This window comes from Salvelinus sp. IW2-2015, linkage group LG6.1, assembly GCF_002910315.2.
Source record: "Salvelinus sp. IW2-2015 linkage group LG6.1, ASM291031v2, whole genome shotgun sequence".
Classification (NCBI taxonomy): domain Eukaryota; kingdom Metazoa; phylum Chordata; class Actinopteri; order Salmoniformes; family Salmonidae; genus Salvelinus; species Salvelinus sp. IW2-2015.
In genome coordinates, this window is record NC_036845.1 from 9,896,219 (window position 1) to 9,921,539 (window position 25,321).

The window sequence follows — 25,321 nt, forward strand, 5'->3', positions numbered from 1 at the left end:
TGTCATTCTGAGGTTAGTTGACCACTTATTCACCCTCCGATTAGACTGCGCTGGTTTCGCTTCAGTGAGCTGACATCACACAGTTTAATGCTTCTCACTTTCAGGTTGTATGTTCTCAATACAGTGCCTTGCAAAAGTATTCATCCCCCTTGGCGTTTTTCCTATTTTGTTGTATTACAACCTGTAAATTAAATTGATCTTTATTTGGATTTCATGTAATGGACATACACAAAATGGTCCAAATTGGTGAAGTGATTCAAAAAATTCAAAAATATAAAAACCAGAAGAGTGGTGTGTGCATTTGTATTCACCCCCTTTGCTATGAAGCCCATAAATAAGATCTTGATGCAACCAATTACCTTCAGAAGTCACACAATTGGTTAGATTGCACACAGGTGGACTTTATTTAAGAGTCACATGATCTCAGTTAATATACACCTGTTCTAAAAGGTCTAGAGTCTGCAACACCACTAAGCAAGGGGCACCACCAAGCAAGCGGCACCATGAAGACCAGGAGCTCTCCAAACAGGTCAGGGACAAAGTTGAGGAGAAGTACAGATCAGGGTTGGGTTATAAAAAAATATCAGAAATTTTGAACATCCCACGGAGCACCGTTAAATCCACCGCCCACCAAAACTCACAGACCAGGCAAGGAGGGCATTAATCAGAGAGGCAACAAAGAGACCAAAGATAAGGAAGGAGCTGCAAAGCTACACAGCGGAGATTGGAGTATTTGTCCATAGGACCCCTTTAAGCCGTACACGCCACAGAGCTGGGCTTTACGGAAGAGTGGCCAGAAAAAGCCATTGCTTAAAGAAAAAATGAATGGTGCTAAATACAGGGAAATTCTTGAGAAACCTGTTTCAGTCTTCCTAGAGATTTGAGACTGGGACGGAGGTTCACCTTCCAGCAGGACTATGACCCTAAGCATACTGCTAAAGCAACACTTGAGTGGTTTAAGGGGAAATATTTAAATGTCTTGGAATAGCCTAGTCAAAGCCCAGACCTCAATCTAATTGAGAATCTGTGGTATGACTTAAAGATTGCTGTACACCAGCGGAACCCATCCAACTTGAAGGAGCTGGAGCAGTTTTGCCTTGAAGGATGGGAAAAAACTCCAGTGGCTAGATGTGCCAAGCTTATAGAGACACCCCAAGAGACTTGCAGCTGTAATTGCTGCAAAAGGGGGCTCTACAAAGTATTGACTTTGGGGGGGGTGAATGCACGCTTAAGTTTTCCGTTTTTGTGTCTTATTTCTTGTTTGTTTCACAATAAAAATATTTTGTATCTTCATAGTGGTAGGCATGTTGTGTAAATCAAATGATACAAACCCCCCAAAATCCATTTTAATTGCAGGTTGTAAAGGCAACAAAATAAGAAAAATGCCAAGGGGGGTGAATACTTTCGCAAGCCACTGTATACCCTGGGTTGAAAATGTGTCAGCAAAAAGAATACATGAAACATAAACAGAGGAGAGGACACACCCAAAGCTATTCAGTCAACCGGAACAAGGATCAGCCAAGCTTGTTAGTGTCTGGCTGTAATAACTTATGACTACACTGTGTGGATGATGAGTTACTTAAGGGGGAGCAATAATGGGCCTTCACATCAAAACAAAGCATTATCATTTATTTCAGCATTGAATCAGTGTTATGAGCTACATTATGTGCAATATGTGATGAATACATTTTTAGTCTTAGTGCATTTATAAAAAGTATATCATTGAACACTTATTTGTTATAAGTTAATAAACATTTATGTTTACAGCATCCATGCTATAGTTACCAGTCATATAGTTACTAGAAGGCCTATGGTTCAAATTCCTAGTTGATCAGAACTTCCCACTGGGCACAGACGTCATTTCAATGTCTAGTTTTGATTTACATTTTGTTGAGTTGTCAACTAATGTGAATTCAATGTGAAATCAACAAAAAATTTAACCATGTCATTGGATTTAGATTAAATGTTGGCTGGAATAAAGACTGAATTCCCTTACGTTGATGACTTTTTGCAAATCCAATCAGTTTTCCACGTTGATTAAACTTCATCACATTGAATTTTGGTGTTAAAATGACGTGGAAACAATGTTGATTCAACAAGTATTTGCCCAGTGGGTTGTCACTGTTCTTTACTTAACCTACATTCACTACATATCCAGCTATATGACAGAAAAAATGCCTAAAATGTCTGCTTTGTCAGTCAGACTGGACAAAATTGTTTGCTACGCAAAGCCACGGTGTTGATCTGAGTCAAAGAAGGCTACAAGGCCGTCTGAGAACCCCGGAGCTAAGATTATGAACAACAACTTTGTCCTTCCCCTCCAACTGTAGTGTTGCTATTCTCCCAACTCACCAACCCCAGTCTCTATGCCTTTTCCATGAAACAGGAAGTCAGTATAATGAACTTCCGGTGTGTGATGTCAGCACTGAAGCACTAGCATAGACAATTTGGCAGAAAACAGATTACTGAGACAAAAACTGCTTTTTACAAAAATGTCTGGGCTGTGTATACAAACCCATTTCCAAACTACGTATTTCAACACAATGTGAGTTTTGTTTCTCCCTTTCCTGTTTAGTTTTGTTGTGTCTGAGTCTCTGAGGCTGTTTGGTTGCAGGAAGGGGAGTGAATGACATGTATTCATAGAAGCTTTTAATAGAGGGACCAAAAGTGAGCACATTCTCTATGGCTCAGGCATCTGCACATGAGTTCAGTGCAGATGAAAACACACCTGAAAACAACAGATGCCAATATCACTTCCTGAGTCTTGACACTTTCAGATAGCACCCTTCATAGAGATAGAAAGGGAAGAATATATATGGCTCTCTGTCCATCTCATCTGAAACTCCTCTGACCTCATCTGTCATGGCAGCCCAGTAAAGTGCATGCTAGGCTTTGTAGAAGTGTCATGATAAATATGAAGTGCAATTGTTGCGGCAGGAAAACTGGTTGACGCTTGGAAACTGACTCATCAGAAATGGACGTGTGGCATAAAAACATTTTGACAATTGCTTTAAATAGTAATGTCCATTCTATTTATTATATACTGAATAAAAATATAAACTCAACATGTAAAGTTTTGGTCCCATGTTTCATGGGACCAAATGTTCCATACGCACAAAAAGCATTTCTGCCTAATAAAGCCCTTTTGTGGGGGAAAACTCATTCTGATTGACTGGGCCTGGCTCCCCAGTGGGTGGGCCTTGCTCCCAAGTGGGTGGGCCTATGCCCTCCCAGGCCCACCCATGGCTGCACCCCGGCCAGTCATGTGAAATCCATAAATTAGGGCCTAATGAATTGTTTCAATTGTCCTATTTCCATCTAAGAACTGTAACCCAGTAAAATCTTTGAAATTGTTGCATGTTACGTTTATATTTTTGCTCTTTGCATACACACAGAACTCAATGTTAACTGCCTAGCACTGTGTATCTGTATCTATTTGGCTAGATTATTGGTCATGCCAACCTCTTGGTTAACCATTAGCATCAATAAAGCCAGATCCCAGCAGCATACCTAAGCTTCATTGCTTACAGTAAACCAATTAGGTCACTTCCTTCCATCTAAAAAAAGTAATACATGCCACCTTATATAGACACCAGTGCCAGTCTAAGAAGAATTTACGAAACAAAGTATTAGCCATGCTACACACTGGCTGGCTGAATTTGGCCAAAGGTGCTCTTCAACCACTAAGAGACAAAGGCTACGATAGACTCCCCCATCCAAAATAACAAGGAACGTGGCCCTCATCATACATTTTTCTGATCACTCCCCTATAGCAGGTTTATTGACCTGCTGGTTGTTTGTGTTGTTCACCACAGCAGCATGTTAACAGCTCTTTTATCTCCGTGTCTTATCTGTCTGTGGTCAGAGTTCAGACTGGGATACTATGCCACTATGGCATAGTGGTGGTTAAGGTTGAGGCTTGTGACCTGAGGGGATACTGGTTCGTAATCCCCAGGTGAGAATTGTATACTGCTTTTATGGCCTTGTGCAGGATACTCATTCTCTGTAGACGCACATGTCTAAAGTATCTCATTTTAGATTGAAACATGGATGTAAAAATACAGGTATTATGATGTAATCTTGGTTCAACATCCTGTTTGGTGATGATAGCCTTTTTTTCAGTGTACAAAGTTCAAAGTGATATTTCCCCTAGTGCGTCTTTCCGTAATGCAATCAAACATTCCGTAGTACATGTTTGATTGAATCCCAAGCCCTTCGTCTGATCATCACTGAGAAGTTGATCCTATAAAGTTTGTACAGCCAGATAGGGTGTTATCTTAGTGGGTTTGTTGGTCTTGTGGTGGATGACGTCTGACGGTGGTGGGGTCATGGATCCTAGAGGCCTCCTTAGGCTGATTAACTCAACACACTGTGATGTGGTCTCCTCTCAGACTGGCCAGGAGCACGGGAGAGGCAGTTTAATAAACAAGTCGACTACAGATTTTTAGCATTAGCTCTCCTCTGGCATCCACATAGTCTGAGGGTCAGCCAAGGACAGCTATCTGATACAGGGGAATCCTATGAGAGAGGAGGAGGGGAGAGGGACTATACACTATACATTGAATGGACAAAACATTAAGAACAGGTGCTCTTTCCATGACATAGACTGACCAGGTGAAAGCTATGATCCATTGTTGATGTTACATTGATGTCAAATCCACTTGAATCCATGTAGATGAAGGGGAGGAGACCGGTTAAAGAAGGGTTTTTAAGCCTTGAAACAATTGAGACATGGATTGTGTATGTGTGCCATTCAGAGGGTGAATGGGCAAGACAAAATATTTAAGTGTCTTTTGAACGGGTATGGTAATAGGTGCCAGGCTCACCGGTTTGAGTGTGTCAAGAACTGCAACGCTGTTAGGTTTTTCATGCTTAACATTTTCCTGTGTGTATCAAGAATGGTCCACCACCCAAAGAACATCCAGCCAACTTGACACAACTGTGGGAAGCATTGGAGTCAACATGGGCCAGCATCCCTGTGGAACGCTTTCGACACCTTGAGTTCGTTCATGTCCCGACTTGAGGCAGTTGTGAGGGCAAAAGAGGGTTCAACATGATATTAGGAAGGTGTTCCTAATGTATTGTACATTCAGTGTATATCCAGTTTCAGAAATGTTGGTAAATGATCTTTTATTGTTTTTAAGAAATTATGAAAGAGATTGGAGTGTTTTTTCACTATCTATTCACGGTATGGTGGTGTTCAATGATAGACAAGTGTTTGTTAAAAATCTATCACTTGATGGTTTCATGTCAGAGAGACAAATAATAATGCTTTTTTTTTTGCAAAATGCTGCTTAACCACCTCACTCTCAGAGAAATAAGTACCACTGCTAGGTTAAAAGAACTGCACAAACGATGCATTTGGGGCATCAATATAACAGTTATATGAGATCTGTATGTAAAACATTTACATTTTATTCATTTAGCAGGTGCTCTTAAGTGCATTCATTTATATATTTTATTTTATTTTACCTTTTATTTTACTAGGCAAGTCACTTAGCTTGGCACATACCACAGTCAAATATACAGGATATGAACATTCCATTCCAGCTAAACACATTTTCATACACATCTAAAATATAAGAATAAAAAAATCTGCGAACAGTAATATTTTACACACACATGACGGTACCCAGAAGCAATCATTTCTGATGAAAACATTTGTGGATATAGCGTTTTGGAAATAAACTCTTAATGTCTTCATAGTACATAATTTCCCAGTCTTACTTCCTAGCCTTTTGCTTGTGATATGGCTATTGTCATGCCAATAAATACATTTGAATTGAGTAGAGGGAGAGAGAGACAAAATAGAGAGAGTTCAAATGCCTTGTCCTCTGCTCATCCACCAAACAGTGTAAATTCCTCAGTGGAGTAAGGTTCGATATCTGGAAGGCTTGGGCAGAGGTTAAGTCTGTGGCCTAATCCGCCGCTTAATAGTATCTACTAATCCCTGGTCTATAACAGCAGCTTCTCTCATCCTCCCCACTGCCCCGTCCTCTTTTCATTAAAAAGTCATTACACCCATTTGGTAACAATTTACCAGCAGCGCCGCTCTCATAAACTGCATTGTGGCATTCTTTCCTTTAATTAAATGCTCTTCGCAATCTCACTCACTCTTCTCTCTCTCTCGCTCTCTCTCTCTCTCTCTCTCGCTCTCTCTTCCTATCGCTCACTATCTATCTTTCTCGTCTTTCACACCATCCCCAATCCGCCCTGAGTCCGATGATTCTAATCCAGTCTGTTAATCCACTATAGAGGAGCGTGGTAAGGAGGGTAGGATAGAGAGAGACAAGAAGAGAGGAATCGAGAGAGAAAGAGGGAGAGGGAGAGAGATGGAGCGAGTGTGTGAGAGCGATGGATAGGGGGAGGGGGAAATTCAGAGAAATTCAGTCAGTGTGCCAGATATCTAGCGTAAGAGTCAGTTCTATAGAAAAAGGTCTTAATAAGGTGGTCTTGACTGATGGAGCTGACTGTGCATTAATAATAGCGAGGGAGCCAGTTTGGTAACAGTCTACAAACCTCTGCGGGGGACAGAGTGGATTAGAGCATGCTGCTGCAGTGCTCATCCTACTGCCATTAAAGCAAGCCCGCCTCAGACATACTGTACAGTAGGAGTTGCTAGACGATGGACCCTACATGGATGCAGTTAAACTCTATGGATTAATTCTACCGAGAAGCTTAGAAAGATTTACCAAGCATTGGCTTGGTGCCCAGTGCCAAGTTGTGCACCTGTTTCCTTCCTCTTCAAAACGGAGTGAATGTAAATGTGGGTTAGTGTGTTTAGACATGAGGGTCTGTAAGTGGACCCAGTGTCCTGGACCTAAGCTGTCTCCCTGCCCGTCTCACCTCATTCCACCGTCATTACAGCGTCACAACTGTAGCTAGTCATCACACCAGCATGTTGCATGTGTCAGTGTGTTCTATATGTCCTTGCCCTTGAGTCTCTTTCCGCCATTTTCACCTCAGATCAAAATCTTGGCGGGTCACCTTTTTAATTAGCTAATGTAAATGGATGGGTTTAAACTCCCCTCCCTTCTTCTTTCACTCCATCCATCCCTCCATTCCTCTCTGGGTTCTTTCCTTTGGGTGTGTTTTACATACCCCTGAGATGGTGCCATGTCCTGAATGAGCTCCTCACAATGGGGGCCCCAAGGCCTTTTGTTTAGGTTCTAAAAGGAACCCCTGACAAATCCTTCTTTTAGTTATTTCTCTTCCTCTTTCCGATAACGTTATAGTTGTGTGGCATGTTCCGGTGAGGGGGTTAAACCCCTCTGCTGCCCATCATGATAAACCAACAGGGTGAGCTTTCCTTATGTGTACGTCAAGGGTCTGAAGTCTACACTCTTAGAGAAAACTGCTTTGTTGATCATGTCCTCTCAATGTTTTAGAAAATACAGTACAACCAGTATCAAAGGGTGTCATTTCAGATAATAGACGTGTTGTGTATTTGAAAACAGCTTTTGTTCTGTTTGTTTTGGTAGCATTAGCAGTTGTGGTGATGCACAATGATTATTTGACATGGAATACCATTTTGAGTAATTTCAAAACAAATTTGATGGCAGAGTTATCCTCTTGAACATAAATAATTGCCTAAAGTGCTTACTGAGAACCTACCGGAAGCACCTGTAAGTCATATACTCTCGCTACAGTGGATACACAACCTCATCGTAACACCACATGTTGTTGAGTTGATAATTAGCTGAGAGCATTAAGGAAAACAGAGAGTGACAAAGCCACTGAAGATTGACTACTTTGTCTGTGTTCACAACATCAGGAGATTAGTTTGTGACTAAAAGGCCACCGGCTGTGAGAAGCTGTTTGGTACCTGACCATTCTGCTTACTTAGCAGCACAGCCAGCAACATAGACTGCTGCTCTGGTCTGGACACAGACAGACAGGCTGGCATTAAAATGTGTGGTATAAAATAAGGCACCATGCTAGGAACAGCTGGATATTACAGAGGCAAACTAACACCGGAACATTCACATTTTAGTCACACCTACACAATTGCAAATGCACGCACATGCACCTACACTAATTAGCATAGTGCGCACACACACATTCTTAGATGCACAAGGACACATGCACTCGCAATTGCTAACATGCACACGGAATACACTCTCACGCTGAATGCGCTTGAGTTCTGCTGAGGCAGCATGGCGAGCCCTGTAGTGTAACAATGAGATTAAAGACAGTCCCCAGGCTGTCAATCTCTCTGAGTGGGAGGGAGAGCGAGACTATTCCTGAAAACAATTCCTCATGCACCAGCTGTCCTCATCCAGTGAAACTTACTCTATGAAACAAAGTGCATGCTGCATATACAGTATGAGGAGACCTGAGCACCAGACAAGCATCTCACAGCTGTGGAATATCCAGAACGGTTGACAGTGTGAGATGAGCGAGAGTGCCTTTTTTTAACAGTTAATATCCACATAGATTGCATCGGTTGGCGCTGATTTGTGTCTTTGGTTACAGAACAAAGAGAAGGAGCGGATGAAGGAGAGGGAGAAGGAGGCGCGGGAGCGGGAGGCGCGCTACAGCAACGGCCACCTCTTCACTTCCCTCACCGTGTCTGCCACCACCCTCTGTTCCGCCTGCAACAAGAGCATCACCGCTAAAGAGGCCCTCAGCTGCCCCAGTGAGTACCACACACACACAATATTGTAGGCAATACATACACTCACAAGGCCCAGACAAAAGCCTAATGTCATTAGCGACAACATTATCGGGGTATTGGTGTATTGATGCATCACCAGATCAGTGGACCAACAGACATCTTGCCCCAGGGTTGTCATATTGGAGGGAGAGAGAGAGAGATTAGTGACTGTCTAGTGTAAAGGGGGGAGACAAAATTGCTTTGGAAGAGAAAGGGTGATCAAAAGAACAGCAGGAGAGAGATATTGGAGCTAGAAAAAGAAGATTCAAACAATAAGGGTAGAGAGAGAGAGAGAGATGGGGTAGGACGTGTGGGTCAATAAAGGTAGAAGAAACATATGAGCCAAAGAGATGGATCAAAAGAGGGAAGGAAACACAGTGAATAGCAGGGGAGCGAAAAGGAGAGGGGATTCCTCCTGCACCCTCTCAATGTTTTTCTTTGCTCCCTCCCTCCTTCCCTTCTTTCTCTCCTTCCTTCCCTCCTTTTGAGAATCAATCAGCTGTTGACTTCTAGGAGAACCCTCTCCCTTCCCCTGCCCGGCCCAGACAATAGTGTTAGTGTGTGGGGAGCACAGATCAGATGGCGTGCCCCTCTCTTCACTGGCCTGGAGGAACAGCTGGGGGAGAGAGAGAGAGAGGAGAGTGGAGTGGGAGAAGGCAGACTCCAGGGCAAATGGGGAAACAAATAGAGGTAGATCCAGAGAGAAGGGTAGACAGATAAAGAGAGCAGAAAGAGGGGAAAGACAGGTGTAGAAGGAAGAGGTGGCGTAGAGGAGAAATATTGAGTGAAAAGACTCCTCAGGGGCCATCAGTTCTCAGGTCAAGAGAGGCAGAGGGGAGGGAGAGATATTAGTTAACAAACAAGTGAGCCAGAAAGACAAGAGTAGGAGACGAAGCCATATGGATGATGCATGATGACAATAACAGACAGAGAGGAGTTTGCCTGAGATAGAAAGAGGAAGTCCATACTGAGAATTGTGTTTTTGTTTTGCTTACCCCATTTTGAAACTAGTGTTATACCATGCAACAACACTACACTGCCCCCACAGCAACAGCCAAGACAATTCAATTGACTGTCATAGTCGATTGACATTTGTATTTATCATTAAATCAATCCAAACGTACATTCCTAAAGGGAAAGAGGGATGCTTTTTGTCTTATCAAACCAATTACCTATTTTGATTGAATATTGATGTATGGATGAAGTTTATTGTCCCTTCAAGTTGAGGAAATAGCTGCTCCATCTTCGACCTCGTTACCTTGACCCTAAAGCTCTGAAGACGAGGTTCAAAGAGAGAGAGATAAAGAGGAGAGAGAGAGACAGACAGACAGACAGAGAAGGGGAGCACAGAGGGAGGGAGGGGATACAGAAGGGCATGGGGGTGGGAGAGGGAAGGCTCTTGGCATGGGGTGTGATTACACATGTCTGCTGCCAAAGAGGGGTGTGTGTGTGTGTGTGTGTGTGTGTGTGTGTGTGTGTGTGTGTGTGTGTGTGTGTGTGTGGTGTGTGTGTGTGTGTGTGTGTGTGTGTGTGGTGTGTGTGTGTGTGTGTGTGTGTGTGTGTGTGTGTGTGTGTGTGTGTGTGTGTGAGAGAGAGAGAGAGTTCCGGTACTTGTGAATGAGCAAGACGGTAGGCACTCACTGAGATTGTAGTTGGGGGTAAGAGGTACACCAGCTGTAGTTTAGATGGAACACTGGTCATAGGCTATTGATTTGGGTTGGGGGCATAATTATATTCACAGGGTCAGGTCTGGGTGTGTATGTGTGCGTATTGGGCTGAAGGGGGCATGAATACATTATCATTGTAAACTACACCGGAGGTGAGAGAGGGGGCGAGATGGAGATGGAGAGAACAGGAAAAGAAAGAGAGTGGATCCCTACTGTAAGTAGGAGAGAGGACTGAGGTGTGAGCCRGCTGTGAGGCTATTTCAGGTTGGGAATTCCCTTTAGTGTTGGATTCTCTATTCATATATTCAAATTCTGAGCCAGTTAAGATATTTTTAGTCTAGAGTCTATTTGATTTAGATTAGATTTAGATTAGATAAGAATCTAAATTGGTTTAGGCAACATGCCTTGGGTCAGTCATAGTCAGTTTGTCTGAACTCAACTAATATTTTTCACAGTTTTTACCTTTTTATTAATTCCTGTGTTATCGCGTCACTGTCATCTCAGTTTGCTAATATGTTATAATCAGATGCAACACAACCATTAGACCTGTACGACCCAATATAGAGATGGAGAATGACAAAGTAGCTATAGTGTAACTACAGTACAGAATGCAGGTTTAGGAGCTTATACAGTAGGTCTATGATGAAGCCCACTGTCTGTTGAGAGAGGGGCTTTTCTCTTTGTTTGGTGGATCTGAAACAGCCCCCCTCTCTCCCCCTCTTGCCCCAATACACAGCTGCTACCACCCTCCCCGACTGTAATCTGGAAATAGTGCATCTGGTAGTTGGAGTGTGGGAGATTAACAAGCAATCTGCCACACTGACGTGTGCACCCACACACATACACACACATACGCATGCACACATAGACGCACACACATAGGCAGGTCAGCACGAACGAATGCACACACACACACAGACACAGTCCCAATCCCTCTTCCTCTCTGCGTCCACAGACGTTAGTGGTCCCTAACAGTAATGAGTGATGGATGAGCTGAGGGTAACACAGTTAAACCTTTCCTGTTTAACACAGTGGTCTGATAGGGAGCCATATTGCCTCAGAGACCCAGCGATGTTTGAATACGGGGTCATGACATTGTCCTACATCGGGATTTCTATCTGAGGTCCCCTGTGAATTGGGACAGGGGAGACATATGTTTAGGCTGGGTGCGGGGGAGCGTGTGTGTGTGTGTGTGTAGAGTAGGTAGCACCGCCTGTTTTGGGAGAATCCATTGATTTCATGTCTGAGTGGATGTTTCCGGTTTGGAGTCACCAGGGAGGATTTCTCGTCAATGCTTTTACAATGTTGTCTATGTAATCAATAAAGTACATGTTCTTGTTGTACATCAATGTTTGGCTTGAATTTGAATGAAGTCCACAGGTATCTTTTTATTTCTTATTATTTATTTCAAATTCATTTCAGGGTCCCTTTATTCCATTACTGCAGAGAAAGACATTTTGTTTTCATCGACATTTGGACTCTGTTTACTCCTGCTCACATCTCTTTGCTTCTGAATAATACTGACAAATAGGCAGCCCTGCTGGGTCGTCCAGCAGGTGTAAACTGAATGGTTAGCCTTGTGAAGGCGTGTGTCAGTAGTTGAGATTACCTCCTCAGACACAGATTAAGACTCATGTAAACGACCAGGCCATTGTTGTTTGCTCATTTGACGCTAATCTGAGGGTGCTAGATTACACTCACACACAGATAAAATTGGGGGGTATACAATGTTACAAAAAATTAAGAATATGTTGAATAGTTCTCGCCCTTTTGCCCTCCAACCAGCCTCAATTCATCAGGTGCATGGACTCTACAAGGTGTCGAAAGCGTTCCACAGGATGTTGCCCATGTTCTCAATGCTCCCACAGTTGTGTCAAGTTGGCTGGATGTCCTTTGGGTGGTGAGCCATTCTTGTGCACACGGGAAACTGTTGAGTGTGTAAAACCCAACAGCTTTGCAGTTCTTGACACAAACCTGTGCGACTTAAATCTTTGTTCTTGCCGTTCACCTCTGATGGCACACATACCAATCTATGTCTCAAGGTTCAAAATCCTTCTTTAAAATGTCTCCTCCCCTTCATCTACACTGATTGAAGTGATTTAACAAGTGACATATTAAGGGATCATAACTTTCACCTGACCTCACTTGGTCAGTCTATGTCATGGAAAGAGCAGGTGTTCATAATGTTTTGTACACTCAGTGTACAGTATTACATAGAATAAATAAGATCATAACTAAAGACAAGTGAACTGTAAATAATATAGTGTCATATGGAAGGGGGGATTCTAAGCAGTATTGTAAACCCCAAAGCATTTCTAGGTTGTAGAGCCACTCTATATGGACACATCTATAATAGTATGCCTGACTCTTGTCAGGTCTCCAGTGTAGTTTCCGAGCATTGCAGCGATGTTGAGCATTAGGGGAAGGTCTAACAGGACTTTCCAAATGTCTCTACGAGCTTGGGAAGGCAGCCATCGTTTCAGCACACCAGTGTTGGTCCAACACTGGCATGTTGGTTTGTGAGCAAGGGGCCTAGTCTGTTTGTTTTAGCATCGGGGACAATATCTACTGGATGTGTTTGTCCTTCTGTAAGGAGTGGTGTGTGAGGGGCTTTGAGTATGTTTAAGTCGTTTGTAGCCTGTTGTGTGTTGTGAGAGTTTGAGCGAGTGAATGGGTCACAGTGTGCCTCGCTTTCTGATTTAAGTAGAAAGCGTGTTAGCTGAGTCCATGCTCTGTAAAATGTTGGCTTTTATGGAGAAACCACCCTGAAAAGAGTGTATTTTTAGCCCTGTGTTCCCTCTCATGTGTGTGGAAACTATTGGTTGAAAATAGGAACGGCACACAAGGAAATGCACCCCACCAAAGCAAGCATACTTCTGACAAGTGTTTTGGCTGAATTTAGCCTGCTTTGGTAGCAAATGTGTAATCTTGGCGAAGACATTGGAAAGACTAAAGTAAAGGAATATAGAGTGTATAAGGGAATTCTGTGTGTGTGTGTGGTGTGTTGTGTGTGTGTGTGTGTGGTGTGTGTGTGTGGTGGTGTGTGTTGTGTGTGTGTGTTGTGTGTGTGTGTGTGTGTGTGGTGTGTGTGGGGTGTGTCTAGCCTGGCTTGCTCTTAGAACAAAGACAACCCTGTATAGTGGGCAAGAACTCTCATAAACACTTTTAGTCCGTTTCATATGGACGCAACAACACTCCCAGGACTCAGAACACACACACATGCACTTACACACCGATAACCTGCCTCAGACATCCCTTCAACCTCCCACTGCCATTCCAGGAGAACTTCCTGTCAAGAAAACATGTACCAGGAAGTGGAGCCCCTCTAACAATGAAGAGAAAGGGAAGCTGAGGGAAGAGAGGAGGGGAGAAGGGGTGTTTTGAGGCATAGGAGAGATTTTAATAACAGTGATAACATTTTCCTTGGTGTCGGAAAGCGTAGGTTTCAAGGTTTCAAGTGTTAATTGTCACATGCACAAGTACAGTGAAATGCTTCACTTGCAAGCCCTACCCAACAGTACAGTATTCAATAACAAAATAGTATAACTAATAAAAAATATATGAAAGAAAACTAAGAAATTAGAGTCAGTGACAGTATCAAATGTACAATGTGTCATTGATAATCCTATCTGGAACAGGAAGAGTGGGCACCTTTCACAACTTCACTTGATAGCTGTACTCACCAGTCACTCTGGAAGCAATGCATCGTGACCGTAATAACAAGTGCCTCAAAAATTGTCTCATGATTTCATGAAGTTAGATGCCGTTCTTATCAACAGTGCATATGCAGATATTGTGGAGTGTCAGGGAAATTGATCTTTGTGYTTCTGTGTTGCAGCCTGCAATGTCACCATCCACAACCGCTGTCGAGACACACTGGCCAACTGTGCCAAGATGAAACAAARGGTAAGAGAGGGGAGAGAGGGGAAAGGAAAGGTTTTTTATTTATGAAAAGCAAAAGTTGGGCCTTTATTCTTTGAGAAGTTGACTGTTGGATGAGACATTGGTCTGAACGTGTTTTCTCTGTGTGTTTTGCAGCAACAGAAGCTAGCCCTGGTGAGGAACAGCTCCGCGTTGCAGAACGTAGCTCTGAGGACCAAAAGTTAGTATCTCTTTTCCTCAACAACTTCTATCCTATTTCCTCTCCTTCTTTCGCAATTAATGCCTCCTTTCTGCATGTGAATATAGGGGTGATGCCACCTGTTGGCTGGTCGCTGCCACTGCAGTATGGATGTAGTACTGACTGCATCATATGGATTTAAATCCTTTTCGACAGGAAAAGTTCAATTGAACCCCTTGTCTCTCTCTCTACCCCTCCTCACTCTCTCTGTCTCTCTCTCTCTCTTTCTCCAGCCCCTATGATGAAGGAGCGGCCCAGCTCAGCCATCTATCCGTCCGACAGTCTCCGTCAGTCCCTGCTGGGCTCCCGCCGTGTCCGCTCTGGCCTCTCCCTCTCCAAGAGTGTCTCCACACAAAACCTCGCAGGGTGAGCAGGCTGCTGTGTGGAGTCATCAGTTGGTTTACCTATGCGAGTAGGGAACTGATATGAAGTGGTTTGAAACGTTGTGTAACTGTTGTGTTCAACATGTGTTCCCAGGAATCTGAATGACGACTCACCGTTGGGGCTGCGGAGGATCCTGTCTCAGTCCACAGACTCCCTGAACTTCAGAAACAGAGCCATGTCCATGGAGTCCCTCAACGACGAGGGGGAGGTGTACTATGCTGCCATGTTGGAGGAGCTGGAGAGGGAGGGGAAGGACTTTGAGGCTGACTCATGGAGCCGGGCCGTAGACCCCTCCTACCTGCAGACGCACCGCAAAGACGTCATCAAGAGACAAGACGTCATCTATGGTGAGAACACCTCTCTTCCTCACTCTTTCTCTCTCTCTTTCTCTCTCTCCCTCTCTTCTTCTCTCTCTATCTCTTCCTCACTCTCTCTCTCTTTCTCTCTCTCCCTCTCTTCTTCTCTCTCTATCTCTTCTTCTCTCTCGCTATATTCCTTTCTATTCCTATCTCTTTCTCTCTCTCTATCCCTTTCTTCTCTCTGTCTCTGTGTGTGTTTGTGTGTTATGTAAAGGTACTGTATATCCCTAACTCTGTTCTCCCCTCCGTGCCCCTCTCAGAGCTGATCCAGACAGAGTTCCACCACGTGAGGACCCTGCGGATCATGGAGGGGGTGTTCCGGCAGGGCATGCTGGACGAGGTGCTGTTGGAGCCGGGCGTGGCGCACGCTGTCTTCCCCTGTCTGGAGCAGCTGATGGCGCTACACACACGTTTCCTTTCCCAGCTTATGACACGACGCACACACAGCCTGGCCCCCGGTAGCAGTACTAACTTTACTATCAACCAACTGGGGGATATACTGACTGAACAGGTAGGAAACGCACTGGGCACACACACTCAGACGTTAGGACAAACACCCACACACACACATCCACAATCACACACACAGAACCCGAGACGCATGTACCAACTTTGCCGTCCATTAACATTAGAATGCATTCATACTAAACACCCAACGAACATATACATAATATAAACATATTGTGCACACACACACTGACTGAGTTGATACCCATTGTGTGTTTTCAGTTCTCAGGTCAGTGTGCAGATGAGATGAGGAAAGCCTATGCTGAGTTTTGCAGCCGCCACCCCAAAGCTGTGAAACTGTACAAGGAACTGCTGGCCAGAGACAAGAGGTTTCAGCACTTCATACGGGTAAGAGAGAAAGAGCGAGAGAGAGAGAGAAAGAGCGAGCGAGAGAGGTGGATGGAGTGAGGCGGGGGGGTCACAGAGACGGTGAAGGGTTAGAGGTACAGAGACGGGGAGAATGCCTAAGAGCATGATTCAAGTGTGTGTGTGCGTGCGCGTGTGTGTGCGTGCGCGAGTGTGCGCGTGTGAGCTCAGCAGTCCGTGTCAGGAGGTACCAGCTGAGGGGTGTCTCACATGCCTTAGCGAGGAGGAGTGCTGAACAGATAACACTGAATGGAAGAAACAACTATCACATTGTAGATATTCTATTCAAAAAGAGTCATGAACAAGTTATTTCTGCTTTATTACCTAACGAACACTAGTCACAAGGATGTGTTCTGGCCTCAAAACTTTCGTAAGTGTCCTAGCTTTGTGGTCCAATCACGCTCCTATGAAATGCCCAAAAATTAACATATCTTTACTGCCATCTATAGTCCCAGTCAAAAGTATGAACACACCTACTCATTCAAGGGTTTTTCTTTATTTTTACTATTTTCTACATTGTAGAATAATAGTGAAGACATCAGTACTATGAAATAACACATATGGAATCATGTAGTAACCAAAAAAGTGTTTGGTTTTATATTTGAGATTCTTTAAAGTAGCCACCCTTTGCCTTGATGACAGCTTTGCACACTCTTGGCATTCTCTCAACCAGCTTCCCATGGAATGCTTTTCCAACAGTTTTGAAGGAGTTCCCACATATGCTGAGCACTTGTTGGTTGCTTTTCCTTCACTCTGCGGTCCAACTCATCCCAAACCATCTCAAGTGGGTTGAGTTGGGTGATTGTGGAGGCCAGGTCATCTGATGCAGCACTTCATCACTCTCCTTCTTGGTCAAATAGCCCTTACACAGCCTGGAGGTGTGTTGGGTCATTGTCCTGTTGAAAAACAAATGATAATCTCAGATGGGATGGCATATCGCTGCAGAATGCTCTGGTAGCCATACTGGTTAAGTGTGCCTTGAATTATTAAAAAAATCACAGACAGTGTCACTAGTAAAGCACCATCACACCATCTCCATGCTTCACGGAGGGAACCACACATGCAGAGATCATCCGTTCACCTACTCTGCGTTTCACAAAGACACGGCGATTGGAACCACAAATCTCAAATTTGGACTCATCAGACAAAAGGACAGATTTCCTCCGGTCTAATGTCCATTGCTTGTGTTTCTTGGCCCAGGCAAGTCTCTTCTTATTATTGGTGTCCTTTAGTAGTGGTTTCTTTGCAGGAATTCAACCATGAAGGCCTGATTCACGCAGTCTCCTCTGAACAGTTGATGTTGAGATGTGTCTGTTACTTGAACTCTGTGAAGCATTTATTTGGGCTGCAATTTCTGAGGCTGGTAACTCTAATGAACTTATCCTCTGCAGCAGAGGTAACTCTGGGTCTTCCTTTCCTGTGGCGGTCCTCATGAGAGCCAGTTTCATCATTGCGCTTGATGGTTTTTGCGACTGCACTTGAAGAAACTTTCAAAGTTCTTGAGATTTTCAAGATGACTGACCATAATATGGACTTGGTCTTTTACCATATAGGCTGTCTTCTGTATAACCTTGTCACAACACAACTGATTGGCTCAAACATGTTAAGAAGGAAAGAAATTCCACAAATTAACTTTTAACAAAGCACAACTTTTAATTGAAATACATTCCAGGAGACTACCTCATGAAGCTGGTTGAGACAATGCCAAGAGTGTACAAAGCTGTCAGTAAGGCAAAGGGTGGCTACTTTGAAGAATCTCAAATATAAAACATTTGTTTAACACTTTTTTGGTTACTACATGATTCCATATGTGGTATTTCAGTTTTTATGCCTTCACTATTATTCTACAATGTGGAAAATAGTAAAAATAAAGAAAAACCCTTGATTGAATAGGTGTGTCCAAACTTTTGACTGCTCCTGTATATTAGCTCAAATGGGATTTCTCCTGGGCTTCAGCCCCCATAGATGGATCTATGCCTTTATTTTACTTTACCAATTCAAATTAGTAGTGTTATTACATGTTATGTCTAAGTGGTAATTATAGTATATTATAAAACTGGGTAGTTTGTCCTAGATGCTGATTGGCTGAAACAGCATCAGTACATATAACACGGGTATGGCGCACAAATACTTGTTTAATGTCCTATTTATGGGGCGGCAGGTAGCCTAATGGTTAGAGCGTTGGACTAGTAACCGAAAGGTTGCAAGATCAAATCCCCGAGCTGATAAGGTGAAGATCTGAAGATCTAACCCACTGTTCTTAGGCCTTCATTGAAAATAAGAATTTGTTCTTAATTGACTTGCCTAGTTATATAAAGGTTAAAAAAATGTATGTTTGTAACTAGTTTATTATATCAATAAGGCACCTCGGCGGTTTGTGGTATATGGCCATTATATCACGGTTAAGGGCTGTATCCAGGCACTCCGTTTCGCGTTGTGTATAAGAACAGCCCTTAAGAAAAGGGCCGGGGAAGTGTGGTATATGACCAATATAGCACTGCTAAGGGCTGTTCTTAAGTTGCGGAGTGCCTGGACACAGCCCTTAGCCGTGCTATATTGGCCATATATCGCAAACCCCTGAGGTGCCTTATTGCTATTATAAACTGTTTACCAACGTAATTAGAGCAGTACAAATACATGTTTTGTCATACCCGTGGTACAGTATACTGTCTGATATACCACGGCTGTCAGCCAATCAGCTTTCAGGGATCGAACCATACAGTTTATAATGGCCAATATACCACACCTCCTCGGGCCTTATTGCTTAAATATATAATAAGTGGTATTAAATCTCATCCATCCCATAATCAGAGGGTAAGCCGGGGGCCCCTGCTGCGTCGCCATGGCATCCAGGAGTGCATCCTGCTGGTGACTCAACGCATCACCAAATACCCTGTCCTCATCCAGCGCATCCTGGACAACACCAAGGGTAAGACCTGACACCAGAACAGCTATAGCAGCTTAGTAAGCAGTCTCACACAGCATATAAGCTGAACACAGAACAGCCACTACAGCTCAGGGAGTAGACAAAAACATATAAGAACTGAATAATCACTACACTACATACACGGCAGTAGAATAAACCCCCCCCCCCCCCAACAGGCAGTGAAGAGGAGGCCCAGTCCTTAGCCCAGTCCCTGTCCCTGATCCGGGACTTGTTGAGCTCTGTGGACCAGCAGGTGGCAGAGCTGGAGCGGACCCAGAGGCTTCAGGAGATCAGGGCTAGATTGGACCCCCGGGCCCAGGCGGAGGTCAGGGGAGGAGGGGTGTTCAGGGGAGGGGAGCTGCTCCGCAGGACGCTCCTCCACGAGGGAACGCTGCTGTGGAAGACACAAGGATCCAGACTCAAAGGTAGGGAGGGAGTGTGTGTGTATCTGAGAGAGAGAGATAAAGGGGTATGATTGTTCGTGTATCTTTGAGTGTGAGTGTGTATAACACATTTATTACCAAATAAGTGTGGAGAAACAAGGTTGCACACTCTATGTATCTTTAACAATGTTCCACTCTGTGTGTCTATGTAGACGTGCAGGTCCTGCTGATGACAGACATCCTGGTGTTCATGCAGGAGAAGGACCAGAAGTATTTATTCCCCTGCATAGTAAGTCTGCCCCTCCTTTCCACCCATCTGATTCATCCTCCTCTCTACTCATCTCTTCTGCGTTCTGACTTTTGTCCAGCAGGTCCTCCATTGCTTCTGTCTTTGCCTTTCCACACATCTAACTTTATTTAGTCTAAGCGTTAAATCACAGAGCTAACCCCTCCCCCCTTTCGGTCTCTCTCTCTCTCTCTCTCTCTCTCTCTCTCTCTCTCTCTTAGGACAAGCCTGCAGTGTTGTCTCTGAAGAACCTGATCGTGAGGGACATAGCCAATCAGGAGCGAGGGATGTTCCTGATCAGTGACTCCACCCCCCCAGAGATGTACGAGCTGCACGGCGCCTCACGAGACGACAGGAACAACTGGATGAGACTCATACAGCAGACAGTCAGCAGGTCAGCTACTGTAATACACACAAACACACACCTACTCAACTCATTCAGAGCATTGCCGATTTCAATTTTGAGAATTCTCTATTATCTTTATTGGAATCCTAGTGGTCCTTCCTTATGCTCCGGCATTATCCTTATTTCGACCATACCTCACCTTCTCCTCACTCTCTCTCTCTCCCTCCAGCTGTCCGTCCAGAGAGGACTTCCCCCTGATAGAGACAGAGGACAAGGCCTTACTGCGCCGACTCAGAGGTACAACATCTTCTCCTCTCCTCACACTCCTCCACCCGTCTCTTTCTATCTCATTCCTGTGCTACACTTGTCTATTTATCTTCCCTTAATAGACAACATCCGTATCGTTCTGAATATTCAGCCGTTTTAGACCTGAAGATGCATCTTACTGACTCGAATGTGTTTCTAGCTGACATCCAGCAGAAGGACAGAGAGGTGCTGGAGCTCCTCCAGGAGAGAGTGACTCTGTTCTCTGACCTGGCTGAGGTCACTGGTGGGGGTCAGGAGGTCACACCCCCCACCAACTCTAGGAACATCTTCCGGGCCGACACCCCCTACGCACCCCAGGCGGAATACCTACTCACCGACGCCATCTCAGAGGGTAAGGAAATGTAGAATGTACCTTCATTCTAATACCTGATCTATGGTCAGTTTGACTTTTCACCACCTAATAGTGAGGTGAGAGGCTGGTGTAGGGTTGGGTCATCCTAGGTCAGTGCCATAGAGGGTAAGGTGAGTGTTAATGTTGTCTTACAGAGAGGCAGGTATTAAATGAAGCCTAACCCAGAGCTTAACACTGCAAATAGAGAGGTATAATTAAATAATGAGCACCCTATAAGAGTATGAGTATCAGCTAGCCATAACCTCTCAGGAGTCAATCTGAGATCACCAACGAAACCTCCGTTATTAACCCCTGGGTGTAGTGTTATTCAGTGACTAGGACGATGTTACATTGTGTTATTAACGTTGCTATGCCTCTTTTTCTTTTAGTTTTTAATTCCCTCTCCTTCTGCCCTTTCATCAGTTGACAGGCTGAGTGAGTTGCTGCTGGGCTCCAACATAGAGCTTCCCAAGTCCAACGGTAGCACCAACGGTACCAATGGTGACCAGAACAACAAAGGGGCGCCAGTGAGCAGTGAGTGCTTTCGCTTTGTCTTTTACCCCTGGGAGATGGTGGAGTGTGGTCTCTACAGTGTTTCAGCTCTCACTTACCAATCAGCTCACTTTCTCTCTCCTTCTGTCCCACCCATTTACAGATGGAGATTCGATCTCAGTCAACGGGACTCATGAAATCAAAGGAAGTCCAGCGTCCAAGGTGAGAGAGGATGACTGTGCCTTAGGGTTGGATAACATATACATAAGTCACAACTGTGACTGTAGTACATAATCAGTTTATAATGACTTATTGTTTTGTGGGTGTTCTTTATCCTTTCAGGACAGAAATGGTAACCAGCTACAGGACAGACCCCTAAATGAGGAGGTGTGTCAGAGGCTTGTGAACCTCAGTGCTCATCTCCACTCTCTACAGGTGAGGCTGAATAACACACTGGAATCCATTTGAGGCATTTTGTATTGCATATGTGGTCCTTCCCTACACCCCAGCTCCAACCTAGATTCAAAACTCACTCTCCCCTTCCTCTCTCTCCCTCCCTCTCCCAGGCCGCCGTCATTCACCAAGACTCTGTCCTCGAGCTCCGCCTCCATGAGGGCACAGGCCCTGCCTCCTCAGGTTCCCCCACTCCCACCCCCACTCCTCCAAACTCCTTCCCCAGGCTGTGCCGTTCCATGTCACGTGACACAGGTCTGGATGCGGGCACGGTGGCAGCCATGGGGGAGATGGCCATGCTCCAGAAGCAGCATGATCTGCTGCAGGAGGAGGTGGTGAGGCTGCGCCCCCTGGAGGCCAAGCTGAGGGAGAGCGAGAGGGCCCGGGCTCAGCTGGAGCAGCAGATCAGGGACAATAAAGGCAGGAGGGGCAGGAGGGGCAGGAGAGGCAGCAGAGGCAGCAACGAAGACATTGTGGTGGATGTTACAGCCTTAGAGCAGGTGAGCAAAGTAACATCTGGCAGAGGTGTGTGAATGTCAAGTGTGGGAGTTTGGGGTCAAGTGTGTTTGGGTTTAGGTAGACTTACAGTCCTCACCCCAACTGGCTGAATCACTAAGCCATTCAGGAAGTACTAGTGGTTGATCTGCAGGTGAGCTCAAACAGGATATGAGGACTTTTCTCCTTTACTAGGCTCCCGCTAAAAGGAGAGGAAGTGGTGATGGCGAGCCCAGCCCTGTCGCCCCATTGGCCTGTCAGGAACCAGTGGACCAATTGGATGGCGTACAGGAAGGCAGTGAGGAGGAAGAGGAGGAGTCAGAGGAAGAGGCGGATGTAGTGAAGGTTTCACCACGCTCCGACAGTCCAAGAGGTGAGTAATTGACCCCCAGTGTGCATCTTTCCTGTATTGAGTGTAATTGGAATATCTAAGGGAAAGCAGTAATGCAGGCACTAGGGATGGAGGTGTGAGCATGTGGGTCTGGGCAGATGAGATGTAGTCATTGTTTGTGTGTGTCTGTTTGTGTACATCTGTAAATTGTTGTTTATATGTATACGTTTGTATGTTTAGTAAAAAACAAAAATAGAAGGAATATCTAGGGCCACTAAAGTATTAGTCATTGGTAGGGTGTAATCAGTGAGATAGAGGTGGTTGACTCGATAACTTTGGGATTGGCCAAATCAATGGAATCCCCCAAAAATCCCTATGGTGTCTATTTCTGACCTTTAACCATATCACACCTAGTTGAATTAGTCACACACACACACACTTGTTATGTTCTTTCAGCCCTGCCATATTTCTCTACCTCTGCATGTTGAAGGTGTGTCGCCACGTCATATCTCTAGCTATCTGTTTGGCACCGATTTCTCAGCTGTTTCTAGAGTAGACAGAGTTTTGTGCACCATGTCCTGCCCTCCCTCTATCTCTCTGCCCTCTCTTAATGGCTGCTTGTTGATAGTCAATAATAGCGCTCTGTCCTCTCCACTCTTTACTTTTCCACACTTTTCATACATTTTCATTCAACTTTGATCATACGGTATATGGTAGGTTTAGAGGCGACATTTAGAGTATTGAGAGACAGTCACTGTTTTTTATGCCCTTCTTACTCAATCAATGCACATCTCCCCATTCTTTCTTTCTGTGTGCATAAAGGGTGGATACCTCTGACAATATTTAACTCCCTCTGTCCACAGTCCTTATTGTATCAGTCAATGTCTGGTAACTCAGTGTACATAACAGTCGCATCTTGATTGGAACCTCTATTTACATTACTGAGCAAGCTAGTCTTGTTTGGATCAACACGTTATTCAAACGTTATTAAACGTATTAATAACATATTTATTCATATGAATAACCTTCAATGACCTCCTCAGATCTCCAGGATATCCCGGAGGAGAGCGAGTGCGGACCGGAAGCGCAGGAATCCAAAGGCTGATTCCGAGACTGTTCCGAGTTAACATTGACCTCAAACTGGATACGCAAACCAGAAAACAGAACTTGAGAGCTGGACCAACATATTCTCAACCTTCAACCAACCAGACCTGATAGAACTTATCTTCAGTGATTCCATCTATTCGTCTTTCTTTGGCATAGAAAGCCTACCCAGGAATTGTGTATTGTATCATGGTATATGTTAGTTCGGAGATGTTATATGTTTTTCTAATGTTATGTTAAAAGCTTCATCCGCGGGATTGAATCCCGTTTTCCAATCCCACACTTCGTTTCTTCTTTCCCTTTTCAAAACAAGGATGAGTAATAAGAGAGAGGGATTAGGGGTGAAGAGGAGGATCCGGTTCGTAAACAATGGAATTCTAATGGTGGACTGTTGATCTATAGGTGTCTGCTGATACCAGTAGGAACTATTCTGTACTGTAACTGCCTGTCATTGTTGTACATTTAGTGTCACCTCTCTACAGACCTGGTTTGTCTGTGGTGGTGGAGCTGACTGATTGAAACTGAACTTGGACCAGTAAAGGAGGGCGGGACAGGAAAAGGGGGAGGACAGGACAGAAAAGGAGGATATATATATATATATATACCTGCAAGGATATATATATATGTATACTTTATATAGTTGTTTTAAAAAATGTGTGGGTATTAATCAACTCTCACCCCCACCCCAATTCCTTCTTGAATACAAACACTTAAACTCTTGTGCTTTTCATAAACCAAATTGTTTCTTTTTTCTAAGAAGACAACAGTAGTGAGCCACCATGAGTGGTTTTATACGGAATATTTTATAAAAATGGGGAGGGCGGGGTTTGCAATGAACTGTTCTGACTTTTGGAGGATACACACAGAAGGACCATATTGAACCAAAAAACAGATTTGAATTAGGATAAAGAATTGCATCCTTAGAATAAGGATTGACTAATCTGACAGACTGTACCTGGAATATTTTGACCTCATATCTAATCTACAGTTGTATGTTTCATACACAAACTACTAAAACGTGGTTTACACTACACTCAATCGTGAGTTCAGATTTGCCGGTGGAATTGACTTTGATYGTYTYTAATGTATTTCACCCTTATGGTTTTTAGGATGATAAACTGTTGCTACCAGCCAACTCCACCAGCAACACTGACACCAACCAAAACCTCCTTTAACAAAAAGTCAAAATTTTTCGAACTGTTTTTGAGCTCACCCCTTGACCATGAAGCGACTATTATGTACGAATAGAAATGATTTGACTGGATTCAAAAGGTGTTTCCTTGTTTGAAATACTTTTTTTTTAAAACATGTTTTTTTCTTTATATGCTACATATATTCTATAGGAAGTATTTGTATAAATATTTGATCTGTTCTGAAAAAAGAAAATGACTTTTAACGTTAATGTTGTAATTTTATTGTCTTTTTATAATTTTTATTTCAGTTACAATTATTGTTCATTTTGTGTGCAGTTTATAAATCTTACAGAAATCTAGAGTGGCTTGGAAGTTGTTATTGGCGCGTGTGTGTTGGGAGGGGGTCGCCCTCTGACAGGTGTGCAACATTCTGTGTGTGTGTGACAGTGTGTCTGATATCCAACTTTCCACATGAAAGTACTGGATACACAAGTGATTTTATTATAGCTCCATCTATCTTATCATGTATTGGTTTTACTCCAGGTTTTATCCATTTCCTATCAGACTGGTGAACTGAACTAACGGCCAGGTAGGCTTATTGCACTTATGGAAAAACCACAGGAATTTCACATGTGAACACGTGAAGTGTTCCAAA

The 25,321-nt window shown here is 44.0% G+C and overlaps 1 protein-coding gene across 3 annotated transcripts in view; it reads left to right on the forward strand.

The window, feature by feature from the left end:
- Positions 1-25,025, forward strand: part of LOC111965032 (rho guanine nucleotide exchange factor 2) — a 47,467-nt gene extending 22,442 nt beyond the window's left edge. For all 3 annotated transcript variants that reach the window (XM_023988978.2, XM_023988975.2, XM_023988973.2), the window contains 19 exons: positions 8,476-8,638; positions 14,162-14,229; positions 14,362-14,425; positions 14,677-14,809; positions 14,921-15,174; positions 15,447-15,697; positions 15,916-16,041; positions 18,871-18,988; positions 19,162-19,410; positions 19,581-19,657; positions 19,876-20,048; positions 20,230-20,297; positions 20,467-20,658; positions 21,082-21,192; positions 21,314-21,372; positions 21,493-21,585; positions 21,717-22,103; positions 22,294-22,471; positions 23,473-25,025. In XM_023988978.2, the coding sequence (XP_023844746.2) occupies positions 8,476-8,638; positions 14,162-14,229; positions 14,362-14,425; positions 14,677-14,809; positions 14,921-15,174; positions 15,447-15,697; positions 15,916-16,041; positions 18,871-18,988; positions 19,162-19,410; positions 19,581-19,657; positions 19,876-20,048; positions 20,230-20,297; positions 20,467-20,658; positions 21,082-21,192; positions 21,314-21,372; positions 21,493-21,585; positions 21,717-22,103; positions 22,294-22,471; positions 23,473-23,534 (2,826 nt within the window). In that variant the 3' untranslated portion in view covers positions 23,535-25,025. The remainder of the gene's footprint in view (positions 1-8,475; positions 8,639-14,161; positions 14,230-14,361; positions 14,426-14,676; positions 14,810-14,920; positions 15,175-15,446; positions 15,698-15,915; positions 16,042-18,870; positions 18,989-19,161; positions 19,411-19,580; positions 19,658-19,875; positions 20,049-20,229; positions 20,298-20,466; positions 20,659-21,081; positions 21,193-21,313; positions 21,373-21,492; positions 21,586-21,716; positions 22,104-22,293; positions 22,472-23,472) is intronic.
- Positions 25,026-25,321: the final 296 nt, after the last annotated feature.